Source organism: Pelobates fuscus, chromosome 11 (assembly GCF_036172605.1).
Source record: "Pelobates fuscus isolate aPelFus1 chromosome 11, aPelFus1.pri, whole genome shotgun sequence".
NCBI classification, from domain to species: Eukaryota; Metazoa; Chordata; class Amphibia; order Anura; family Pelobatidae; genus Pelobates; species Pelobates fuscus.
In genome coordinates this window covers 100334672-100355158 of record NC_086327.1, presented here as the reverse complement: position 1 = coordinate 100355158, position 20487 = coordinate 100334672, and the positions used below count along the sequence as shown (strand labels likewise).

The 20487-nt window shown below is 41.1% G+C and overlaps 1 protein-coding gene across 1 annotated transcript in view; it reads left to right on the top strand.

The window, feature by feature from the left end:
* Window positions 1–1122: 1122 nt before the first annotated feature.
* The window catches only part of LRRC38 (leucine rich repeat containing 38), a 53933-nt gene continuing 34568 nt past the window's right edge, over window positions 1123–20487 (top strand). The window contains exon 1 of the mRNA XM_063437054.1: window positions 1123–1826. Coding sequence (XP_063293124.1) covers window positions 1199–1826 — 628 coding nt within the window. The 5' untranslated portion in view covers window positions 1123–1198. The remainder of the gene's footprint in view (window positions 1827–20487) is intronic.

Sequence of the window (20487 nt, the reverse complement as noted above, 5' to 3'; positions counted from 1 at the left end):
TCACAATAGTTTGTTTACCTGTGGTAGGTGGGTGTATAGTTTTTCCATGTAGTTAAATACATCATTAGCCTCATTTCTACTCCTTTCCCCATCACATCTGTTTTTTGCCTCTATTTAATATCGAGTTAAGGGTCTATTATGGTGCTTAAAAAAGTCCTGCAAAAGGACTGAAACGTTAATATACATATGTTTGCACAAGAAAGCAGTAACATGTAAAGAGCACCATATCTAATGCAGCTCATTGTCTGTGGACGTCATTCATCCATTGATTGTTATCAGGCTGATTTGTAGATTTTTTACAAAACCAAGATTCTCCCATATCACCCACCCTCTTTAGATATGCTGACAATACAGAAATGACCCTTAGCATTATTGAAGACACTTCCATCTAATTTGGACTACAGCAACCTGTAGTGGTTATGGTGCTTGGAGGGGTTCTTTATTGGGTGTGCAAGAATCCTAAATTGTATTGTGAAGTCATTTCTTCCCTTTTTGAAGCACAGACAATTCTTTCAATTTGCACTTTCTGCTGTTTTACTGAATCAACAGCAGCAACAGGAATCCGTAAAAAGGTTACACTTGGACGTGAGTGTTTTTTTTTTTCTTTTTTGTCATCTGAAACTATTGTATTTTTTGTGATTATGGAAGAAAGGATCTCTCTGAGTCTGCATGCATTTGTCAACAGTGCAATCTGAAATCTGTCATTTTGTCGTCTCTCCACATACATGTAGCATAACAGGCATGATTGAATCTTGCTTGTGTCTGCAAACGTGCACGACTTTATATTCACCACATCATACATCGAGCTGCAAGGCATACAGACTGGCAGCGAGGGACGTAATTGCAGTTCGATTTGTTGAAAGGCTCAGAAAACGGGCGATATCAGGGAATTTGTATAGTTGTAAATAAATTTGATTTCCTGCTAAGATTGGCACAGCAAAGAATCGGTAAATGGATGCAGCCTGAGATTGCCTTTTCTTGCTCTGACAACAGCGTGGAGATACTCTCCCAGCACAGAGCATTCCCTCTGATTAGACCATTTGTCTCCCCTCCCCCAAGTCTGCTGCTATCTGATCTATGATGATATGTGATCTCTTGGATACTAACACACATACACATGTATCAGGCATTGCTGCTCCTGCTCAGACTCACACAATGTCCGTCTCCTAGGGTTGATATTTGCTTTAGATTCTTTACAATGTTGCCATGCTTTCTTTTCTGTATATCACCATTGTTTTGTTTGTGCTGTTTTCTGATGTTGCCTCTCGGATTTTTGTGCCCTTCAGTTTGTGTATGTGTAGACCACCATACAATAGACTGCAGGGACCAAGGGCTCCCAAGTCTTCCTAACTCGTTTCCTTTAGACGTACGGAAACTCCTGGCCGCCAACAATCATATTCAAAGCATACCAGCAGATCTGTTTTTATATTATGGAGATCTTGTATACTTGGACCTCAGGAATAACTCATTGACCGCACTCGAAGAAGGCACCTTCAGCACTTCTTCCAGGTTGGTGTTTTTAGATTTAAGCTACAACAACTTGACGCAACTTGATGCTGGGATTTTTAAATCTGCAGAAAAACTCATTAAGTTAAACCTAGGGAATAATAACCTTTCCGATGTGCATGAAGCTGCCTTTGCAAACTTGGAATTACTCCAAGTTTTGGAGTTGAATGACAATAACTTACAAAGTTTAAGTGTTGCAGCCCTAGAAGCCCTTACGTCGCTTCGGACTATCCGTTTGGAGGGTAACCCTTGGACATGTGACTGTGACTTTGCCAATCTCTTTTTTTGGATTGATGAAAATTCAAATAAGCTTCAAAAAGGTATGTTAACCATGCCATGTTTTACGAAGATTTTGTTTTAAAATTTATAATAATTTGTTAAAAATTTGATATTTTTGCTTTAAGGTTCAAGAACATCCTCCACCTGTCATTTTCTGCAACTCACTTTACTCACAGACTGGTTATCGTCACAAAGGCATAAACTCACATTACTCTTAGGCAGCTGGTAATGGAACAACATACATTTACATATCTCTGCACAAAATACAATGAGTTAATAAATGACTTGAGACGTTAGATGTTGATGACTGTGTATGTAAGAGCACGTTGGGTACAAATCGTAAATGTGAGGCAATCAGCCTGTAATGTTCCTGCTGAATGGTTCATTTCTAGAACATTGCCCCAGAGTGTCTCCTTGCACATGACACCCATCTAGTCACGTTATTTGAAGGTTGGTTGGCTGTGCATGATGGGAATTGTAATCCACCAGATTTTGAATAGCAGAGTTAGCTGTTGTATGTTGACATGTAAAATTACATAATCAATAAACAATCATGGACCATACAAAGATTGTATCAAATATTTTGCATCTTAATAATGTTTCAAAGGACCAATATTAATATACTGTGGGCTTCTATTAAACAATGGTAATTCAAATATTGCAGAAAACAGTACAGAACAAAAAACAATTAATGTACAAACACCAGGAAATAATTTTTGCCATGTGTTTAGAAATGTCCACACCTGATGAACAAATTTCATGCTTGTATTTTAGCCCTAAGTATTGTCAAGTGTTGTCAAAAACATTGAAAATTGTGGGTCATTTATAGGCGCAAATATTCCATTTTCATTGTGCCAAACAAAAGGACAATAAGGCAGAATGCTAATTGTCTTACACAATTTTTTATTTATTTTTTCACAGCAGGTGTTACCATTTGTTTAGACGAACAGCATTTACTGCTTCAGAAGACATTCAAGAATGTAAAGGTGCAAACTATTTTCACCTAAACCCCTGTGTCTTTTAATTAGCTGCTAGCAATATGTGCTGGATTCAAAAATTTATTTTTGCATAAAATAGTCCATACAGGCCTATAGATTCCTTGCAGGCCCTGGTCACAGCAAGAGATCTATATGGCAGTTAGAACCAGAGAACTGTGGATTATTCTAAATGGAGTTTGCAAATGTACAAGTGTCAAAAATACTTCATGCATTTAATAATGAGCCTTTTTGAATGCAATCCAACGACTGTTTTACAGACCTTGAATGCTGGACTTAAGATATTCAAATATTTGACATTAGATAACAAAAAAATGCATTTATTAGCCAAGATCAGGCATAGGCAACCTTTGGCACTCCAGATGTTTTGGACTACACCTCCCTTGATGCTTTGCCAGCATTATGGGTGTAAGCGCATTATGGGGGATGTTGTACACAACATCTGGAGTGCTGAAGGTTGCCTACCCCTACTCTCGTTGTTAAGAAAATGAATTGAATTAAAACAGTACAATGTTACAACCATTTTAATTTCTGCTTCCCACAGTAAATAAATACAGTCAAATCTCAAATGTTCTGGAATTCTCACTGCACCAATGTTAGAATTGTTCGGTTTTATTGCTAGAAGCCTCAGATAAAATCTAACTGCATTGAATTGTGTATATTTACTGCTTGTACATGCACATCTGAAAGGTAGTTAGTAAGTTCACTATGCTACTACGGGGCACGAATTGATTCTTCATGCTGTGGGTCTTTTCATGAAAAATACTTCTTGCATTATGTATCATTTATATGTTTTAGGAGAAATTAAATTAACTAATAATGTCAGAGTTCCTGAGCCAAGAGCAATGATTACTTGTGCTCAGTATTGCAGCATATGAATACTATATACTGCTATTTATTTATTTTATTTTATTTATAAAATATTTTACCAGGAAAGATAGATTTCTCTCGTTTTCAAGTATGTCTTGGGTTGGCATGTTTCATGTCCAGAGGCATATATTGATTATAACCATGGCAACAAATAGCACTGCCTACTGGAAAAAGCTGCAAATGAATGGGCTCCTAAATATTCACTAAAGTGTCAATAATTGTGAATGAAAGAAAATGTAAAATTTACGTCTAAATATCTAAGCGCTAAACATCCACTGTGCAAAAAAACAAAACAAAAAACACCTGTTTAGTAGATATATCCCCAATGAAAGCATGTATATATTTAATTATAATTTTTATTGGGGGTATATATAGAACTAGCTTGCAAAACCTGCAGATCTCTTGTCTGCTGCCTTTACAAACCTTGCCACTCTAATTCTGCCCAGACTTTATGTGATTGTCCAATCACAGACTTCCCAGTGCAGGTTGGTGAGAAGTCTTTGCAAGGCAGGTGCTCAGAGAGACCATCTGATTATCTCAACATTGCCACCCATGTGCACAAGCCTCTCAATGCATTCCTATGGGAAAGCATTGAATTGGCTGAAATCATCAGCCAAAGAGGCAGATCTTTCACAAGGAGACCAGTGGTGCAACTTTTATAACAATGGCAGCGCTGGCCTGGTCTCCTAAATAGTGTGTATGACACTATAGCGTTTGGAACACCTCTTTGTATTCTTAGCGCTATAGAGTTCTTTTAAGCTCAAAAAGGCCCATTATAATTACTGTAAACCAGCACCCCCTACAGGACACGTGCCTAATGGGTAATCTTCCCTGTCTGTGATTCTAGCTGATTTGCATATTTTACAGGAGATGACAAGCACATGTAGCATTGCCAATTTATAAACCAATGGAGCATTTTATGGAACATGACACTTTGCATGCTCCTGTGTGCTGGGATTCTTCTTCCTGTGATTCCCATATTACGGGACAGACCTCATGGGACATTTTGAATCAGCACATGCAGATATTTTTTTTTTTTAAAGAATGTTAACACATTGGACTTTTGATTGTCAACTGCCAATAAATTCTAATAGCAGCCTCTTTTTATAAAATCAGAGGCTATCATGTAAAGAAAATATCAGGTTTTAGCTTTTTTTGTAGTAAAGGTTTGATCTCTGTACTCATTTCTTTGTTCAGCCTCATCCCATTGCTCCAAACGATTACATGGCTATTGACTAAAGTGGGCATTCTCATGTAGTGGTGTAGCGTGGGGGGCACACAATTTCAAAAGAAAGAAAAATAAATTAACAATAATAAGTAAAAAATATAAAAAAAATAGCACACAATCCCTCTAACACATGAAATCTCACAATGTTCGAACATATTATCGTTTTTCAACAGGATGGAACAAATAAACGCTGCTTCGTAACATTTTGCAGTATGTTTCTTGCTAATAACAACCATAGTATCCTCATGTAATCCTTATCGGTGAATTACATAATGCCTATTAATAGCTTACCGTTTGAAGATGCTTCAGGAAATCACACTATTAATAGGCATGATGTAATTTCCCATTAAATGGTACCATACCTGTACACCGGATGACGGGTGACTAGATAGCCTCACTCTTCCTTCGCTACACGCCTCGTCTCCATGATGTCTGTGACACAGGTTGTTGCATTGCGTAATTTTCAATATCCACTTCCCACCTAAAGTAATGTAGTTGGAATATACAAATTACTTTAGGTGTGAGGTGGATTTTAACAATTACGCAATGCAACTATCAGTGTCACACACATCTCGGAGATGAGGAGTGTAGGGAAGTAAGAGCGAGGGTATCTAGTCCTCAGTTAAGAGGAGTGCTAACGCTTCACAGATTAGGGGATGCAATACTGGCCTTGCCCCGGGCACTTGCAATCCACGCTACTCCACTGTTTTTAGGAATTTTAAGTGAATTTGACATTTTAGACCAAAATAGCTGAGCTGGAAGAAGAGCGACTTGGAGAATATTTTTAAATCAGCTATTTTGACCTTACATTTAAATTCACTTTGGATTCCTGGAAAACATTAGTTAACCCTGTCATTACATGCATTTCAGCTCCAATTCAGTTTCAATTCTCATTGCACCTAATACAGATGCTCTATAACTAATTCCTGTTATGGAATGTTTAGAGAACTGTTTAAATGCATGGCCTATAGTTAAATAAGACACAAAGGAACATTTATTTATAAAACAATGACCACTATGGATATTTCCTTAGAGACATGGCTTGCTGCGACACTATGACACCTGGCAAATCGCTAACCATTAAGTGCTCAGTGTCTGCTGCAATGTGAAATATTTGATCTTCATTTTTGCTGAAGCGATTATTCCTGTTTAATTAAAAATTGATGAGTACCAGACATGATTTGCACCATGAGTGACAGTTTCTCAGGTTGTGCCATTGATCAAATAAAAACAGTATAGTTTATTTAGAGTTTATTTAGAGTTCATTTAATTAGCAGGATGATGTGATCAGTTCACAGCTGTCTAGCAAAATTTACAAATACACTTTAAGCACCAAAATATATATTAAAGAATAGATTTTGGGGCCTAGATGCTGCTGCTGCAAATACATTTTTGCAAAACTTATGTTTTGCTACTGAGATGCTTTCAGTGGTTACCATTCGGACTGTCATTAGGAGCTTCGGACTACCGGTAAATATATTCAATAAATGAATATATATCTTAACATCTGGCATTAGTACGCAAAGTATGCTGATGTTGGGTGAATGTATATGTGATGCATGTAATTGGAGGAGAGGCATTAGTCTTGATGACTTCAGTGAGGGAGGATCGGTCTGCTGTGAGGAGTCCGTTGCAGCATTTGAATATAAAGTTAATTTTTAACAAGAAAACCATCATCTAAAATGATAAAGGAACAATGATGAATGATATAATTTAGTGTTCAATTAAGCAAAAATATCCATTTTGGTCAAATATTCTGCTTAGATAATGGGATATTTATATTGTTGTAACTTTGTAGCTTTGGTCTAAATTTTGCAAGTTGGTTGCCATTTCATTACAATTTATTGTTTAGTGAACAAACTCTCTAATAAATTATTTAACATCAATGTCCTTTGGCTCCCACTATCACAATCTCATTGAAATGCATGTGTCAAAATGTGCTGGTATTTTATAAATGGCAATATCAAAAACTGAAATTAAGCTTTTTATGAGTTCTGGAAATTTACTTTATCTTTTTTAGAATATATTAAAATTACATTGACATTTTGCAGTTTGTAAAAAAAAAAAAAAAAAGAAGAAGAAAATATATAACTAATATACAGTGTATAGAGTGTGGCACATTTATTTCTGTCATTAGGTTACATAAGCTTGTACTTCCACATATATGTAGTTACAGTCATCATTTACTGATTGGTTATCCTGTAGTGGGGAGCATTAACTTTTGGAGGGTGATGCAGAGTGACCTCAAGCTATAGTGGTCCTCGGAGCCACCTTTATTTTGTATATACTCCAACATTTTGCCATTCATGACTTGACGTAACATGTGGCTACCTGTGACATGGTTAGCTATGAGCAATGCATAGACTAATGATAACCTCTGCTTCTTGCAATAAGTAGTGAGGATTCTGTCTTTGCACCATGATAGCAACCTGCCTCCAATGGTAGTGGAATGGTAGTTAGATATGGATGTTACAGTTTCTCCCATACTATTATTGACATTCTGCTGGTAATTGGGATGATGGTAAATTGAGGATGCTGCCTCTTCACAAATGCCATTAATATGCTGCCTGAAATTGCATTTACCCATATTTAACAGATATTTATTTGTGAGGTGTGAAATATAAAATTAACAGCAGACATCTTTATTCGGCAACTGGGTGCCACCATCTTTATTCCCTGTCAGTCATTGTTATAGGCTGTGCCCTTTGTAGCTGGTAGTCAGCTTAAATAAAGCCTACAGAGGAGAGGAGAGGAGATATGAACAATGTTTCTGTTTGTCCTCTTCATTTGCAATGTGTACCCTGGCTTTGCCTTGTCTGAACTGGATGAGGATGTCGTTAGCGAATTCTCTAATATGAATTTAAAAGAAAACTGAGCCTCTCATGACAAAAAGGTTAACACAAGTTATAGGTGATTTTCAAGGTTTATATTAAAAGTCCAGAAAAGTGATGGTTTCTCTTTCATGATAAAGCGCTCTCGTCTGTTACAGGATGTTTTTTTTTTATTCTTTATTTTAGAACAGGCATGTCAAATAAAAGTATTTACAGCATAAATAGTTTTGATCAGCACTTGATCTTGGCAAACATCAAGCAAAAACACTCGGCTCTGTCAATTTTTTACATAAGATATGAGCTCACTGCCCACATATTTAATGGAAAACAAAAAGGGAAATTGAAGGGGAAAGGCATTATCTATTTTTGAGGCATTCTTCTGCATTTATCACAAAATATAACCAATCTATATATGGCAAATCCATGTTTTTACTGGTTGTTCCATTACGAATACTAGACACAAGCATTAACTAGATTAATTATTTTTCCATTTAAGAGAATCCTGTCTGTAATTAAATACATGATAACACAAAGTGTGTCAGATGAGCACCATATGTACCCATATTCTTCTGCCAACTGGCATTGCAAGTTTGAAAGGAAATAAAACCAAATAATTGTTAGCTTTCTTAAATAGGAAATCATTTTGAAGGAATGAAAAAAATGAAGTTCAGGTAGTCAGACAGCCGCCCATGTGGTGGTTTGGCTCTTCAGAATATCATCCTCGCAAAAATATTCAGGAAAATGATTATTTGGACAAGCCGAAATGGACCAAAAAAGTGTCAGTGTTTTGGAAAATATATACATGATATAAATATTATTTTGCAGTACACTGATAGGTGCATTTTCCTGCCCTCTGGTTCACAGATCACGTGAGAAAAAGTAACCAATATATGGAAAAAATCGAAGGAACAGTAAGAAAAACCTCTACATTTATATATTATATATTTTTTCCCTCTTTTTGTCACTTCCCACTTGATCAGTGAATAAAAATAACATTTAATGGCTTTCCCTTAACCATCAATCATCTTTTTTCCCATCAATCATCTTTTTTCCTATCAATCAATCATCTTTTTCTGGTGACATGGTCAGATCTCTGAATCACAAGTCGTTTGTTCGGTCATAGGTCCATATGGCGATTTGGAGTTACAGAACTTTAGATTCCCTAAATTCAGACAAATTGCATTTTGTCCGAAAACAAATGCACAAGCCTACTAGGTGGTGAGATGTGGGGAGTTGAATTCAACTTGCAAAATTTAGGAGAACTGTCACGAGCGTGGGCTATAGGCCCAGCCGAGACAGTGGGGAGAGCGTGGAAGTGACAGGGTTAATGACACCAGACCCCTGGTTACCTGTTGCTAGTCCCAGCAACCACTCAATTAACCCCTGCAATCCCTTCTACACTAACCTAGTACACACTTTACTGCCACCACCAAGACTTTTAAACCCGGGCGTCTTAGGTTACCCCACACACAGGAGAATTATAGGATCACAGTTCTACTTTCGCTAATCAAACACTTATAATTAACCCTTTTTGGTAACGTGTTTACCTGAGCTCTCTGGAGAGTGGAGCTCGTAGAAAACAGAGACACAAGCTGATTAATTAAACATTTAATCTGACAAAAAAGATTCACAGTGCTGAGTACAAAATACAGAAATAAATGACATACAGATAACAAATTGCAAAACAGTACATAAAATAAAATAGGAGAAAACACAAGATATTCCTTAAATATATTTACCCCATATAGAATTCTTGTGGGAGTCTTAGATGGTATTGATCTCCTAGAAGTTACTGACAAAAGAAAAATGAATACTGACTCTGGATAGTCCAGCACCCTCATTATATATCTAAACTAGTTATTTCTCAGTGGGCAGACCCCTGGGGGAATCAGAGGGGGTTGGTCTGGCAGTCTATTGCCCACTCTATGAAATTCCTTGTGTCCAGCTCTGGTGATGGCTATCTAGATGTTTTATGGTCTAGGCCTGGTGCAAGATCAAAGACCACAATAAATGCCATCCCAAGGTTTACAAAAAAACAACTCTTAACAAATATAAACACACATCAAACAAGAACTCATGCTTTTGGCATGACACCTCCCCCTTAAGATGGTGGACAGAAAAATTCAGCCACAGGCTGATTTATCTGTCAACCATTAACCTTCTAGTTGCCGAGACAGACCATCTGCATTCCCATGCAAGCTGCCCTTTTTGTGCTGGGCAGTGAAATTATTCTGTTGGAGGATAAGGCTCCAACCTGCAGCAGGTTGTGATCAGTCCATACCACTGCTACATCCTCAACAAACATGCCTGATTTGCCTGTTTCAATTTCCCATCGATCTCTGGTAACATCCCTTAAACCACACCCATTGCGCTCATGTAGTAGTTGTAAGGGGAAGAAACCAATGGATTTATGCAGCACTCCCCGGTAAGCACACAAAAAAGCAGAAAGAGAACACTCCCAGGATAGATGTGCTCTATCACCACCCATCATCTCTTTCATTTTGGGGTCTATTGGCTGGGCTTGTTCACAATCAGAAATTTGCTTAGGTGTATGCGTGAGTTGTGATAAACTGACAAGGTTCCTGGTTCCTCTAACAGTATGTTTCCCTGCAGCCATCCTTCCTGGACCCACAGGCTGAGTCTGTCCGTGCCCCTCACTTTCACTCCAGGTCATCACACATACCGAACTTTGGAAACTGGCTAAGTCTGGCTCACACACCCTCTGCCCTCCCTCATAGCCTTGCTGTCCCTTCACAGTTTCACCCAGCGCATCACATACATCTGCTTCAGGCACATATTGGCACATATATTCATTCAGCCCCCTCTCGCTGGAAGGCTTTTCCCATACATTTTCACAGGACACATTTGACCCCCCTTGATCAGATACAGAATTTTGCACACACTCACATAATTTCTTCTCCAAGGCAGGCCATCCTCTCACAATCTCACATAGCCCCTCAGACTCTCCTGCTGCAGCCCTGACCCACTGCTGACTTGGTACCACTGCGACTAGTGGTACACATCCCTTGCTCTTACCTTCCTCCTCTCCCTTACTCTCTGACATCCCAGCCACACAGTATTTTGATACAGGCATATCACTACTCACCCCTATCTCACATTTGGTAGACATCACTGGTTCAGTAACAGGTAGATATTTATCCACACCCGGCTCTCCCTCCCAGCCATCACAGTTCACAATGTCTCCCAAAGTCTCACACAATACCTTAGGTTGAGCAGTCAGCCCTTCTGGCTCACAAACAGTGTCCTGTGGAGCATAGTGACAGAGCATCCTGCCCAAATCATTCCCCAACAGAACATTAACAGGGATATCCTCTGAAATCCCCACTTCCCGCAAACCTTTGCCTGCACCCCAATCAAGGTACACACATGCCAGGGGCACAGCGGGGCGCACACCCCCAATTCCTTTGATGGACATGGTTCTTCCAGGGATTATGTCCTCCGTATTCACCACTTCAGGGCGCACCAGGGTGAATGAAGCTCCAGAATCTCTCAGTCCCATGGTCACTCGGTCACCCACAATTACACTCTGCAGGTTATCGTCTTGTTTCCCCACGGACCCACCCACAAGCAAAACTGATGGTGCCCCTCCACGGGCTGGTGAGGGTATATTCCTAGTGGGGCAAGTCCTGCTCAGATGACCAATCTGGTTGCATCGAAAACAACGGCGGGCATCTGACTCACTTGACATAGCCCCGGCTACGCTGGCAGTTGGCAGTGAAGTTCTCACTGCAGATCTTACAGGTGGTGATTGAACTGTAGCTTCTCTCCAGGTCGAAGTAGCAGCTGACACCAGTCCACGCCTGGATGTGGGTGCATGGATGTCGGCATAGTCATCTGCCAGTTCTGCAGCAGCCCTAGCATTTTTTGGCTTTCTTTCCAAAATCCACTCTCGTACATTAGGGCTCCGGGTCTGCAAGAACTGCTCCAGGACCATTAACTCATTAAGGGCTTCATAGGTAGTAGCTTGTACTCCTGTTACCCATTGCCGGAACGTGGTTTCTAATTGTGCAACATATAGAATGCAGCTGGATGATGGGCATCAGGGCCGCCATCAGGGCATGACAACCATAACAGTTGTCATGGGCCCGGCGGCCCTGGGGGGCCCGGCCGCCCGGGCCCCACGTGTGGGGCCCATCGGGTGGCCCACACACTTAGGGCCACCCGATGAGCCCCCTCCTTCAGGGGCCCGGTCAGCGCTATGGCCGTTGTATAGCGCGACCGGGCCCGTTTAAAAAAAAAAAAAGCAGCCGCAAGTGCTGCTGGGAGGAAGTGCTCACTTCCTCCCAGCTCACTCCGCGCGGGAGGAGCGCGCCCGCCCGCCCAGCCGTAAAGAGGGAGAGCCCGGCAATGAAGAGGGAGCAGCGCCGACTCCCATCATCCCCAGCCACCCTCCTGCAAAGAAAAGGTAAGAGACAGAAGGGTGGCTGGAAAATGAGCTGTGTGTGTGTGTGCATGTATGTATGTATGTCTGTGTCTGTCTGTATGTCTGTCTGTGTCTGTATGCATGTATGTGTATGTCTGTCTGTCTGTTTGTGAGATGGCTTTTATGGTGCCATCTCCTAAACAACTTTGGGGCAGTTTGACAAAAACTTAGACCTTGACCATTACCTGGGGGTGCTGGTGGTAGTGCTGGTAATTATAGAGCTGTTATGGGGTGAGGTGTGTCACCAGCATAAACTGTGCTCCTTGATAAAAGTTGGGTAATGTAAAACATGTCCCATAAGATGTGCAAGCAGCAATGTATGTATCTGTATGTATGCGTGTATGTATGTGTGTGTGTGTGTCTGTATGTATGTCTGTGTGTCTGTATGCATGTATGTGTATGTGTGTCTGTCTGTATGTATGTCTGTATGCATGTTTGTGTATGTCTGTCTGTCTGTATGCATGTCTGTATGCATGTATGTGTATGTCTGTGTGTCTGTATGCATGTCTGTGTGTCTGTATGCATGTCTGTGTGTCTGTATGCATGTACGTGTATGTCTGTATGTATGTATGTCTGTCTGAATGTATGTCTGTATGCATGTATGTCTGTCTGTATGTGTATGTCTGTATGCATGTATGTCTATGTATGTAGGTCTGTCTGGATGCATGCATGTCTGTCTGTCTGTCTATGTCTGTCTGTATGCGTGTGTGTCTGTGTGTCTGGATGCATGTATGTGTATGTATGTCTGTCTGCATGTCTGTATGCATGTATGTCTATGTATGTATGTCTGTCTGGATGCATGCCTGTCTGTCTGTATGTCTCTGTCTGTCTGTCTGTATGCGTGTATGTCTGTATGCATGTATGTATGTCTGTCTGTCTGTATGTCTATGTGTGTATGTATGTATGTCTGTGTGTATGTCTATGTATGTATGTCTGTCTGTATGTATGTATATGTCTGTATGCATGTATGTATGTCTATGTATGTGTATATGTATGTCATTATATATGTATATATGTATGTCTGTATGTCAGTATGAATGTATGTCTGCATATTATTATGAACGTAGGTCTGTGTGTATGTATGTATGTATGTCTGGATGCATGTCTGTGTGTATGTCTATGTCTGTCTGACTGCATGCACGTATGTCTACGTATGTATGTCTGTCTATGTATGTTTGTGTATGTCTGTATGCATACATGTATGTCTGTATGCATGTATGTCTGTATGTATGTCTATGTATGTGTATATGTATTTCTGTATGTCATTATATATGTATATATGTATGTCTGTATGTCAGTATGAATGTATGTCTGCATATTATTATGAACGTAGGTCTGTGTGTATGTGTGTATGGATGTCTGTATGCATGTATGTCAGTCTGTATGCCATTATGAATGTATGTGTGTATGGATGTCAGTGTCTGTATGTATGAATGTGTGTGTGTGTGTGTGTGTGTGTGTGTGTATGTATGTATGTCGGTGTCTGTATGTATGTGTGTCTGTCTGTCACTATGTATGCCTGTGTGTATGTCTCAGTATGTGTGTGTCAGTATGTATGCCTGTATGCGTGTATGTCTGTTTCAGTATGTGTGTCTTAGTATGTATCAGTGTGTGCGTTTGTGTCTGTGTGTGGACCCAGTGAGCGGTATTTGGAGGCGGGCCTCAGGGGGCCCAGACCCTGAGCTGAGTTAGGGGCCCCAAAATTTCTTGTGGCGGCCCTGATGGGCATTGCTGCATACTCCTAAACTTTTTCCTGTAAGACTCAGGAGTAAGGTTAAAAGTTTTTTGCAATGCAGATTTGATTGCCTCATAGTTGTTATCAGTCTCTGGGGGAAGGGACACAAACACATCCAAGGCTTTCCCTTTCAATTGTGGAGTTAAATATCTGCCCCACTGGTCTGAGGGTAGTTGATGCTGCCTGCATACTTTCTCAAAACTTTTTAAAAATACATCCAAATCTGTCCCTTCTTCGAGGGAAGGAAAATCATCCTTACGGAGCCTACGTGTGCTGGACTCTGATGCATTGCTGTTCAGTGAGGACTGAAGGGTAAATTGCAGTTTAGCAAGTTCCATCTCATGTCTCATTTGCGCCTCCCTTTCGGCTAGCCTCTCTGCAGATTCCCTTTCTGCAGCCTGCCGTTGCGCCTCCCTTTCGGCTAGCCTCTCTGCAGATTATATATATATTTACCCCATATAGAATTCTTGTGGGAGTCTTAGATGGTATTGATCTCCTAGAAGTTACTGACAAAAGAAAAATGAATAACTCCACTCTGGATAGTCCAGCACCCTCATTATATATCTAAAACTAGTTATTTCTCACTGGGCAGACCCCTGGGGGAATCAGAGGGGGTTGGTCTGGCAGTCTATTGCCCATTCTATGAAATTCCTTGTGTCCAGCTCTGGTGATGGCTATCTAGATGTTTTATGGTCTAGGCCTGGTGCAAGATCAAAGACCACAATAAATGCCATCCCAAGGTTTACAAAAAAACAACTCTTAACAAATATAAACACACATCAAACAAGAACTCATGCTTTTGGCATGACAAGAACAAATATCCATCTGGGTTGAGTTAATTTTTTTCCTATCTCTACTATTTTGATCTATATTATGGGTTTGTGCTAAACTCTGTAAGATTTCTAGTGTTTGCTTTCACAATTATATATTTTGAAGAATAGAACTTTTAATTCTGTGGATCTGTAGTTGGCAGATAATAGTGTCCAGATTATATTAAAACGGAGCTATGTGTTATGCTTTTGGGATTGATGGGAATGTGATTGTTTTCTCAAAATTAAATATTGAGTTTCAGTGATTGATTTGTTTGAAGGGGGTGCAATCAATTTAGAGATGATTGTTCATCAAGATTATACTTTAAAAAGAGACTAAAATGTTGTGAGATTTCAAAGATAATTAAAGTCTTTAATTGATTTTTTAAAAATCTGTTGAATAAGCTTTGTAAGTATAAATGTTTTCTTTTAGGGGTATGCTATTGCATTTACGGGTATGCTATTGCATTTAAGTTCACAATGTTTTGGTCAATATTCATCAGCAAAGCAAGCTGATTATTTGCATGTTGATGGACTTTGATAAAAAATCTTTCACGGCTAGTTCGGCAGAATAGATGGGCCGAATGGTTCTTATCGTCCACCCATTGTAAAGCACTGCGGAATTTGACGGCGCTCTATAAATATCATAATAATAATAATAATCTGCTGTCACATTCTATGTTTCTAGTCTACATACTATTTGGGAATTTTAGGCATTTTGAGACATTCCCAGTGCCTACTATTCAACTTTGTTTTAAAGAAAAGCTATTGACTGTAGGAGTATAGGACATTAGAACTGCACAAATAACAAGAGGTCACTCATATAGACTTGCAAATATGAGATTTCACCTATGACAAATCAAAGGTTTCTTTACAGTAAGAACAATAAATATGTGTAAGTATTTGCCTAAATAGTCAATTGCATTTAAGTTCACAATGTTTTGGTCAATATACATCAGCAAAGCAAGCTGATTATTTGCATGTTGATGGACTTTGAGGAAAATCTTGCATAGCTAGTTCGGCATACTAGATGGGCTGAATGGTTCTTATCTGCCGTCACATTCTATGTTTCTATGTTACTAATCTACATACTATTTGGGCATTTTAGGCATTTTGAGACATTCCCATTGCCTACTATTCAACTTTTTCTGTCTGGATATGTGTTTGTAAAAACAGAATATTCAAGGAAATAATAGTTTGTATGTGGGATGATAGCTTGTTGATTCTAACAGACATGTGACTGGCACCCTTATCGAGTTCAAATACAATATATTGATCCATTCCTCTCGGGATTGTTTTTTAGAGGTGTAATCTAGCTTACTGAGGTGTGTGCTACCCCTTATCCGTACCACACTTGACCTCTAAATCCCCTGAACTTGCCGTTGTAAAAATTTGTCCCAGGTGATATTACCTGTTTACATAACTCCCAACCTTTTAAATGGACTAAGAGAAACACTTTAATTTTAGCGTTATCCATGTGTGCTTTGGCCAGGGGTAGGCTGTTCTGAGACATTTTAGTTGATTTAGTAATTTATGCTTCAGCAATGCAATTTAGAACACGAGCAATCCATCCTATTTCAACAGACTGATTTCTAAACACATTTATTGTAGTTTCACAATACTTTGAGTATTATTGCTGTTACGACTTAGAATAGAATAGAAGTCTGGTCCCATCAGTTCAAAACATCATAAATGGTGTGCATTCTACCTGGTAAAGGGCATTATAGTCACCAGAACAACTACAGCTTAATGTAGTTGTTATGGTGAGTATAAGTATTGCCTTCAGGCATTTCATTTTCATTCAGAGAAAAGGCAGTGTTTACATTGCCCATAGGGACACCTCCAAGTGGCCACTCTCAGATGACCACTGGAGATGCTTCCTGGCTCAGTGCTGCACAGTAGGCAGCTCTGCATGGGGATGCTGAGTTTTCCTCTTAGAGATGCATTGATTCAATGCATCTCTATGAGGAGGTACTGATCGGCCTAAATGGCGCTTGCTCCGCCCCTTGTCGATTTTAGTCAATCCAATGCTTTGCATTCGATTGGCAAAAAAATCAGCAATTCTGATGATGTCTCCAAGGGGGCAGGGCCAGTGCCAAATTTTTCATGCTTTCAAGGGGGTTAAGGCATATTCGTTTACCACTATAGGGTCAGGAATACATGTTTGTGTTCCTGACCCTATAGTGTTCCTTTAACCTGTTAACCTGTTAAATGTCTCTAGGGTTCTGCTTTACTCGACATTCTATTTCACACTTCCCAGATCATTCCTATTATTTACATGTCCCTTTATATTCAAATACAAATTTTACTGGAAGACTTTTCATAATGATGCATATGTAAAAAAAGCAGATGGCATTTACGACATGGAAAGAAAAATAATTGGAATGATAAATGTCTCTGTAACAATATATCTTTTATGGTGCTGTGCATCTTAATAATTGTCAAATTAATATACAGAGAAAGAGAATCAATCTATATCAATGGAAAAAAGTGCAATCGGTGTGAAGAACTCTGGGAAATATTCCAAATATAGTGATGTCCCGAACTGTTCGCAGGCGAATAGTTCCTGGCGAACATCGCTTGTTCGCGTTCGCCACGGACGGCGAACACATGCGCTGTTCGGTCCGCCCCCTATTCGTCATCATTGAGTAAACTTTGACCCTGCCTGTACCTCACAGTCAGCAGACACATTCCAGCCAATCAGCAGCAGACCCTCCCTCCCAGACCCTCCCACCTCCTGGACAGCATCCATTTTACATTCATTGTGAAGCTGTATTCTTAGTGAGAGTAGGGACAGTGTAGCTGCTGCTGATTTGATAGGGAAATTGATAGCTAGGCTAGTGTATTCAATGTCCACTACTGTCCTGAAGGACTCATCTGATCTCTGCTGTAAGGACAGCACCCCAAAAAGCTCTTTTTAGGGCTAGAATATCAGTCAGTTTTTTTGTGTGTAATGTAATTGCAGTTGCCCGCCTGCCAGCCTGTGTGTCAGGCTCACAGCATATACTGTGCCCACTTGCCCAGTGCCACCACTCACTCACTGGTGTCACAATAGCTTGCATAAAAAAAACAAAAAACACTTTTTTGACTGTAAAATAATAGCAGTCAGTTTCCTTCACTAGTGTGTGTTTCAGGGCCTGCCCAGTGCCACCACTCACTCACTGGTGTCATAATAGCTTGCATTTCACAAAAAAAATAATTTTGGTCTGTAATATAATAGCAGTCAGTTTCCTTCACTAGTGTGCGTTTCAGGGCCTGCCAGGGCACAGTGTCAAACCAGTGCAACTCATATCTGGTGTAACAGTAGTGTACATTTAAAACAAACAACACTTTTTTGATTGTGAAATAATAGCAGTCAGTTTCCTTCACGCGTGTGCGTTTCAGGGCTTGCCAGGGCACAGTGTCAAACCAGTGCAACTCATATCTGGTGTAACAGTAGTGTACATTTAAAAAAAAATAGAAAAATTTGGACTGTAGATTGAATAGCAGTTAGTTGTCTGCCAGCGTGTGTGTCAGGCTCACAGCGTATACTGTGCCCACTCGCCCAGTGCCACCACTCATATCTGGTGTCACAATAGCTTGCATTTAAAAAAAAAAACAACAACTTTTTGGACTGTAATATAATAGCAGTCAGTTTCCTTCACGAGTGTGCGTTTCAGGGCCTGCCAGGGCACAGTGTCACACCAGTGCCACTCATATCTGTTGTCACAGTAGCTTGCACGCATAGTACCACTAATCAAAAAAAAATGACAGACAGAGGCAGGCCACACCGCAGGGGCCGTCGTGGTGCTGTGATTCCTTTTGGCCCTAGAATAATGCCCAGTGTTCAGAGGCCACGTACCCTGAACTTGAAATGTTCTGAGGACATAGTTGACTGGCTAACACAGGACACCCAATCTTCTACAGCTTCCGCTCGGAACCTCGACGCACCATCCTCCTCCAGCCTAGCTTCGGGCACCTCTCAAGTTACCACTCACCCGCCTGCCGCCACCACCAACACTAGCACCACAGTCACTTCACTTGGTATGTCAGAGGAGTTATTTACACATCAGTTGGAAGAAATGAGTGATGCGCAACCATTATTGCCAGAGGATGTAGATAACAGGGATATGTCTCAGTCAGGCAGCATTACACACGTACGGTGTGATGATGATGATGATGATCTTGTACCCACTGCTGCTTCCTTTGCTGAATTGTAAGATACAAGTGAAGCGGTTGATGATGACGAGGCGTCCGTGGATGTCACGTGGGTGCCCGCTAGAAGAGAAGAAGAACAGGGGGAAAGTTCAGATGGGGAGACAGAGAGGAGGAGGAGGAGACGAGTTGGAAGCAGGGGGAGGTTGTCGCAAGGAGCTAGTGGCACAGTCAGACAGCATGCATCGGCACCCGGGTTCAGCCAGACAGCACACCAATCAACGCATGCTATTGCAACCACCAGAATGCCGTCATTGCAGAGCTCAGCAGTGTGGCTTATTGTTTGTGTGTCTGCCTCTGACAACAGCGATGCCATTTGCAACCTGTGCCAAAAGAAACTGAGTCATGGGAAGTCCAACACCCACCTAGGTACAACTGCTTGAAGCGAAGGCACATGATCGCACATCACAAACGCCTTTGGGATCAACACATGAGTACAAGCAGCACACAAACTCAACGCCGCCATCCTCCTCCTGGTCCAGCATCTTCAGCCACGTTAACCACTGCTGTCCTCCTTGCCCCCTCTCAACCATCCGCCCCTCCGTCTCTCGCCTTGAGCAGTTCCTGCTCATCTGCCCACAGTCAGGTGTCTGTCAAAGACATGTTTGAGCGTAAGAAGCCAATGTCACAAAGTGACCCCCTTGCCCGGCGTCTGACAGCTGGCTTGACTGAACTCTTAGCCCGCCAGCTTTTACCATACAAGCTGGTCGAGTCTGAGGCGTTCAAAAAATTTGTAGCTATTGGGACACCACAGTGGAAGGTACCCGGCCGAAATTTCTTTGCACAAAAAGCAATCCCCAACCTGTACTTGATTGTGCAAAAGGAATTAATGGCATGTCTGGCACACAGTGTTGGGGCAAGGGTCCATCTGACCACTGATACCTGGTCTGCAAAGCATGGTCAGGGCAGGTATATCACCTACACTGCGCATTGGGTAAACCTGCTGATGGCTGCCAAGCATGGAATGCGTGGCTCTGCAGAGGAGTTGGTGACACCGCCACGACTTGCAGGCAGGCCTGCTGCCACCTCCTCTACTCCTCCTACTCCATCCTCTTCCATAACCTCCTCGACTGAGTCCTCTTCTGCTGCTGCATCTTGCTCCACATCAACGGCACCCCCCTAGCTCCCCAGGTACTGTTCCACATCCCGGATACGGCAGTGTCATGCCGTCCTGGGGTTTACTTGCCTGAAAGCAGAGAGTCACACCGGACCAGCACTCCTGTCCTCCCTGAACTCACAAGTGGATCAGTGGCTGACTCCGCACCAACTGGAGATCGGCAAAGTGGTTTGTGACAACGGAAAAAATTTGTTGGCGGCATTGCATTTGGGCAAGTTGACACATGTGCCGTGCATTCGTTTCTGCTTATACCGGGGGTCTAGTAGCGTGGACACCCAGTACAGGTCGTTCTCCTTCAGCCTTTTTATACGAGGGTCCCTCAACAGGCACGACAGCATGAAAGACCCCATTTGCACAAGGTTGGATGCCGAGCTACTCATGTCCTGTTCCTCGTCCTCAGTGATCTCACTGAAGGTATGTTCTTCCCCCCAGCCACGTACAACACCACGGGTACCAGATAGGTGACAATGAGCACCCTG